The sequence below is a fragment of the Malus domestica genome, chromosome 10 (genome assembly GCF_042453785.1).
Source record: "Malus domestica chromosome 10, GDT2T_hap1".
NCBI classification, from domain to species: domain Eukaryota; kingdom Viridiplantae; phylum Streptophyta; class Magnoliopsida; order Rosales; family Rosaceae; genus Malus; species Malus domestica.
Window position 1 is genome coordinate 19345178 of NC_091670.1, and position 6000 is coordinate 19351177.

At 37.3% G+C, this 6000-nt stretch overlaps 1 protein-coding gene across 1 annotated transcript; it reads left to right on the forward strand.

Annotated features, from left to right (window-relative positions):
• Positions 1-498: 498 nt before the first annotated feature.
• Positions 499-3803, forward strand: LOC103419026 (adenylyl-sulfate kinase 3-like). The gene is made up of 7 exons (XM_008357149.4): positions 499-1052; positions 1161-1301; positions 1764-1913; positions 2020-2138; positions 2262-2346; positions 2864-2910; positions 3401-3803. The coding sequence occupies exons 1-7, from the start codon at positions 821-823 to the stop codon at positions 3497-3499; spliced, it is 873 nt and encodes a 290-aa protein (XP_008355371.1). The 5' UTR covers positions 499-820; the 3' UTR covers positions 3500-3803.
• The last annotated feature ends 2197 nt before the right edge of the window (positions 3804-6000 follow it).

Here is a 6000-nt window from a genome sequence, read left to right on the forward strand (position 1 = left end):
AACATTTTAACTTAAAAATATTTAGATTCCGATAAATATTGAAAAATCACTAAACCGATACTATGAAACACATGAAAGATTTTTTTATAAATTATTTTAGCTATTGGATTTAAATTTAGATCGTTTGATTTTTTTTTAACTGTTGGTTTTGATCCTTTTTTTTTAATACATCAATGAATTCATAAATATAATACTAAAAAAAATACACAAATATGGTGGACGGCCGGCCCACTGATCCAAAGAGCATTCTGGCCTAAATTTGTCCCAATAATAAGTTTTGGGTTAACACTCATATTTGGTTCAGTGATTGAAACAAGTTGAGGGATAAATTTAGATTTAAAATTTGAGTTTTATTCGAAAAATTAGAATAGGTCTAAGAAAAAAATCCAACACAATAAATTACAATAAGTGTAGAGAAATAATTAAACAAACAAGGAACTCCCCAATTAAAGCAACATCAACGTGCAAATTTAATCAAAAGATCAACAGAATCATTACATCGCAATTAATCGCGGCAGCAACACACGTTTTTTCTGCGTCTTGAACGAAGTCGGTTTCACGGCATCGTGAGAATAAAACCAACGGTCACATTTTTATTAAAACCGATCCACCCTTGTTACCCACCGACAGCCCTCAACACTCTCACCGCCACAAACTCAACACTCCATTTCCCAACGGCCTCCCTCCAAATATCCCCCACCAAAATTACACTCTAATTCGTATCAACATTCAAATTCACTACATATATTTTTCCGGGCCTTTAGAAAAAACCCAATTTATATTTTCACAAATTCAAATTTTTTTTTTTTTTGGGGATTTGATGATTTTGCGAGACATGCAAGCCAAGTCGCTGCAATGGGCGGCGTCTCCTGGGCTCCGGGTCGGGCTCGAAACGCCGCCGTCGTCCTCGTCCTGGTCGCAGCTGGCGGTCGTGAACTTGCACGGTGGCGCTTCTGTAAATAGCTTGAAAGCCAGAGGTTTGTTTGTAGTAAAGGCCATGGAGGTGGAGGGTTCCAAAACGGCGAGTCTGAATGGGCACGCCGGGAGCTCAGGTACTGGGTTATTTCCTGAGTTGCGCATAAACCCATTTGCAATTTACCATGTAGATTTGAAATTTTTAAGCTTTTATTTGAATTTGTTTTTTATTTTTTGTTGAATAGATAAAAATGGGAACTTGTTGTCTTTGGTTGGAAATTCAACCAATATTAAGTGGCATGAGTGCTCGTTGAACAAAACTGACAGGCAGAAGTTGCTTAAACAAAAGGGCTGTGTCATTTGGATCACCGGTCTCAGCGGTTCAGGTTGGTATTTTCTTAATTCAAAGTTGTATATACATATATACATGCCTACATACATATAAATGTATATATAATGCGGGCGTATTCATGGCACCAATTTTTTCCACAATTTTTTAAATACGATTTTTGTGGAGTCCACTCCGTAATGTATTTTAATGATCTGAACCTTCGTTCTTTTAGAACATTATTTGTATATCATCCTTGCAAAAAATTAGACAAATCCAAAACCCTTAAGACACGCATTTGTAGTGAAGAAAATGGACGAATACGGTTTTACAAAGAGATACTAAACCCTTAATGCAATGGTCATATGATTTCAGATGTGGGTGATTTTTGGTGGATATGATCTACGAAGGATGATCTAAAAGATAGATGGATTGGTAGTCTAACAACACCTATACCCATCAGGCAATGTGGGGATAGAAAGTTGCTCATTACTTGCGTATTATTAATTTTGTTTGTCAGGGAAGAGCACGGTGGCATGTGCTTTGGGTGGGAGTTTGTACCGCAGGGGGAAGTTGTCTTACGTTCTTGATGGGGACAATGTCAGGCATGGCTTGAATCGCGACCTTAGTTTTAAAGCAGAAGATCGTGCAGAGAACATTCGGAGGATTGGTAAGTCTATGCCTCCTTTTAGCTTAACTAGGCCCTTTTTTAGATCAACTATGGCTGTCGACTTCATTATATAATCATGAAGCATTGGCTTTGGTTTTGTATTCAGGTGAGGTGGCGAAATTGTTTTCTGATGCTGGAGTTATTTGTATTGCTAGCTTGATTTCTCCTTATAGAAAGGATCGTGATGCCTGCCGTGCAATGCTACCTGCTGGAGATTTTATTGAGGTTGGTAGTTTCACTGGTTCTTAAACAGATGACTGTTTTTCACGTTTCAACTCTGAGCTTTGTGCATATGTTTGAAATAATTCTTGAAGAAGTTCTGAGTAAAGCAAACTTGTTTTGTGAAAGGTGTTCATGGATGTTCCACTCCAAGTTTGTGAAGCTAGAGACCCGAAGGGCCTATATAAGCTTGCCCGTGCAGGGAAGATCAAAGGTATAAGCAAACTACTATCTCGGATTTTGGTTACTGAATTGAGTCTTCTTTATTTTAACAGCCTGCTTAAGGTACTACTGCTACTATAATCTTTACGTTGATAATTCTTTTTCCCGTGTGATACAAGAAACATTGTGAATCTTATTATCGTTTCTGAAACTTCTGTTTAAACAATCACTTGAAAAATTCTTATCTGGGATGCAAACCTGTGAATCCGTGAATCTTCTTCCCTTGTTAATTGACATGTATACTTTTGATGTTAGTAAATTTCGACATCTCATATGTGGCCCTTTAAGTGTGACTCTATTGCTAATTAAACCCTGGACAATTTGTATGTTGAGTTTTATTTAAATGTGTAGGTATGCCAATCCCACTATCCATATTCAGAAGCACCGCATATTTTCATTTCACATTGCACAAGGATTTCTGGTTGAATGGCCATATTATCTATCACTTCGATAGTTTCCTAGTCCAAAATGCTGATCATTACTTATACTGTGTCAATCTGGCATTGCAGGTTTTACCGGGATTGATGATCCATATGAGCCACCACTAAATTGTGAGGTATGTACACTATCTAGAGAAAGGCAGAATACACCTTTGAAGTTCAAATTGAACAGGTGCGGGTACATAGACTGCACATATCATATATACATAAATGTTTCTCATGCTAAAGAGCAATACACATAACGTCATGTTAGCTGGGGAATATCAACTTAAAGATAAAAATAGTTAAACGCAATCCAGAAGTAAAGATTTTCTACATCAAGAACTTGAATTTGAGATAAATTAGTCGCTTTAAATTGCATGTGACCATTTCAATTCTTATTTTATAATTAGCCTGTAGGGATATGATGCAGACTAAAATGAATGATGATCTGGTGCAAACTTGGGGGTGACATGTATGATGTAACTACGGCTGCACATAAACTTAATTCACCTGTTGTTACGTTTTCCTTTTTGGCCTATACTGTGCTTGATGTTATTGTTTTATTCCAAATACGAAAGCAGAATTTTTCATTTGTTGTTTTTTCATCCTTTTATCTGGCTTCAGATAGTATTAACACATAAAGGAGGAGCGTGTCCTTCCCCATGTGAGATGGCTGAAGAAGTAGTTTCTTACTTGGAAGATCAGGGGTTCCTCCAAGCATAAGAAGTTGGTGGAACCTTTCCTTGAACTGTCATAACTTTGAGCTCTACTGCAAATACGGTGAAGATAGTTTCTAGCGCTCCATGTGGATGCTATGCATCTTGCATTACCAGATAAGATGCAGAAATCACCTGCTCTGATATGAAGCTGCCCTTTTGCCTCGTCTAACAGGAAAACTGATGCAATATTCCTGTAAACGCATTAGTTAATTGCTTGATTAATTTGTGCCAAATCTTTTTTATGTTTGATGTTAGTATGAATTGTGGTCTCCTCGTTGTAAATGATAGAGTGGAGAGTTTCTTGGTCATATTATGCCCCAGTTTGGGGTTGAGGTGATTTTAAAAAAAGCTCTTATGAAAAAAAGCTAGGAGTGTTTTTGGTGTTTGGTAAACTTAAAAAAAAGGGCTTATTTTGGAAGCTGCTGTGAGAATAAGCTGAAATCAAAGGAAAAAGCTGAAGCTGCAATTTGTAGCTTTGGAAAACTGGTTTTTTTTCAAAGCACATAAAACTACCGTGCTCCTTTAATGAAAAGATCCACAATCAGACTGCTTTTTTTTCCAAAAGCACTTTTACAAAAAAGTTTACCAAACACTCTGCTGATTTATTTCACAGCCGCTTATTCTCACAGCACAGCTGCTTATTCTCACAGCAGCTTTTTTTCAAAGCACAGCAATACCAAACCAGCCTATTTTGTTTCGAGTTTGATGTGTTTGTATCATCTCGTGGCGTTTTTTTGTGCATGCGTTGGAATATTATTGTAGTTACAAACTGCTGCTAAACTCTTTTGTACTAGATCTAATATGTAACCATAAGAGCAAGGTGACTTAAATCTTGGAGAGACCCTGGCGGAATCAACAGTATGGGGATCATCGTGGGTCAGTATTCTCCACGATTAAGACTTGAAAAACACGCTCTACGGCCAAGGGGCACTGTAAACGCTCTTTGTCGTCTTATACGTGGGGGAAAAGAAGGCCAGAAGAGCTCTCTATAGACAATGTAAGATGAAGAAGAATTTACTTAGAATTGGATACCTTATTGGTTTGTGTTCTTTACAAAGTATCCATGAAACTCTCTAGTTTAAAGACCGAAAAGAAAACAGCGAGAAACAAAACAGAGGTTTTTGTTACTGGCCTTTGCCTTTGGCATGCTATTATTAGTGATTTAGATAATTTAGTAAAAAGAAACAAAAGCAGAGGTATCTTAGAATACCTTCTCTTTCTTGTTTGTAACACTTCTCGTAATTTATCATCAATGCGGTGCCAATCGGATCCAAAACTAGTTGGACTTCAAATGTAACACAAAGCTAACAAGTTACTGAACGACCGCAGGTAAAGCCTCTTAAGTTATTATAATTAAGCCTTTAAATACACGATCTGGAACTTGCTCTGAATTGTGAATCCCAAAAGAGGGAAAAATACTCATAAAGAAATAGAGGAAAAATGAAAAACCCTCTAAGAACCAACCCACCTCATCACCTAACCTCCCCCAACCATAAGGCCATAGGCCACACTAAGATTAGACCTGACAATTTCTTACACGACCTGTGAATACGATACATAAATGACACGAAAATAACAAGTTTCGGGTCGACACAATAACTCATTAGGTCGTTATCGGGTCACACGATAAGAACCAGTTAATAATAGGTCCTTAATAAGTTTACACGAGAATGACACGTGGGTAATCCGTTTCAATATGTTAAGAAAAATGTTATTTTGATGATTTTAATTTTTGAAACTAACAAAAACAATTTACTATAAAATACAATAGCCATAGTGTATACGTATATATTGTATATCAAATATGTATTATGTATTATTATTCTATATAAATTTTAAAAATTTAAGTTTTATTTATTGATTGGTAAATTACCCTTTACAACCTCAGGTTTGAGGCCTATTGCAACCTCATATAACATCTTCAAAACATTTCACTTTCATACCTTAAGTACTATTTTATTTCAGTATAATACATCCGTTACATTTTCCATCCATTGATGAAAATTTTAGAGATTGGATAACCTTTGATGTGAGCCGTGACATACAACGACTTTAAATGTTGAAGATTGTCCGAGGATGAGCAGGGAAACAATATGGCTAGAGTTTCTTTAAGTGTGTCGTTGTTATTTGCTTGCCCATTGTCGTTGGTGGTGACGAAATTGACTTGTGTTGCTTCCTCGGTGACCACATCACCATCTAAGAAATTTGGTTGGTGTGCAGTTGGCTGGAATTCAGCAGGTAGAATATGAACCATGCTGATTTCCATGTTCTCGATAACTGAAGGGCTCATCGGATCTTGGTCGTCGTCTTCCGGGTTATCAAGAATTGCAACATCGTGCGTTAAAGCATCCTCGGCCTGATCATCGTGTGCCTCGATGGGTACTTGCTTTTGTGACATGTAACCCGACCTTGCTTTCTTCTGACTGTCATCTTTGAGCCCGTTCGGTTCTGTCGTCTGACTTTGCCCCTGCAATGCTTTACGGGCTTGTTCTTCATAAGCGATTC

What these genes read in the sequence shown, in the direction of transcription:
- LOC103419026 (XM_008357149.4), top strand. Translation starts at nt 821, where the DNA reads ATGATTTTGCGAGACATGCAAGCCAAGTCGCTGCAATGGGCGGCGTCT. An exon ending in CACCGGTCTCAGCGGTTCAG is followed by an intron (nt 1,302 to 1,763) that starts GTTGGTATTTTC and finishes TTTGTTTGTCAG; the next exon opens with GGAAGAGCACGGTGGCATGT. An exon ending in AGAGAACATTCGGAGGATTG is followed by an intron (nt 1,914 to 2,019) that starts GTAAGTCTATGC and finishes TTTTGTATTCAG; the next exon opens with GTGAGGTGGCGAAATTGTTT.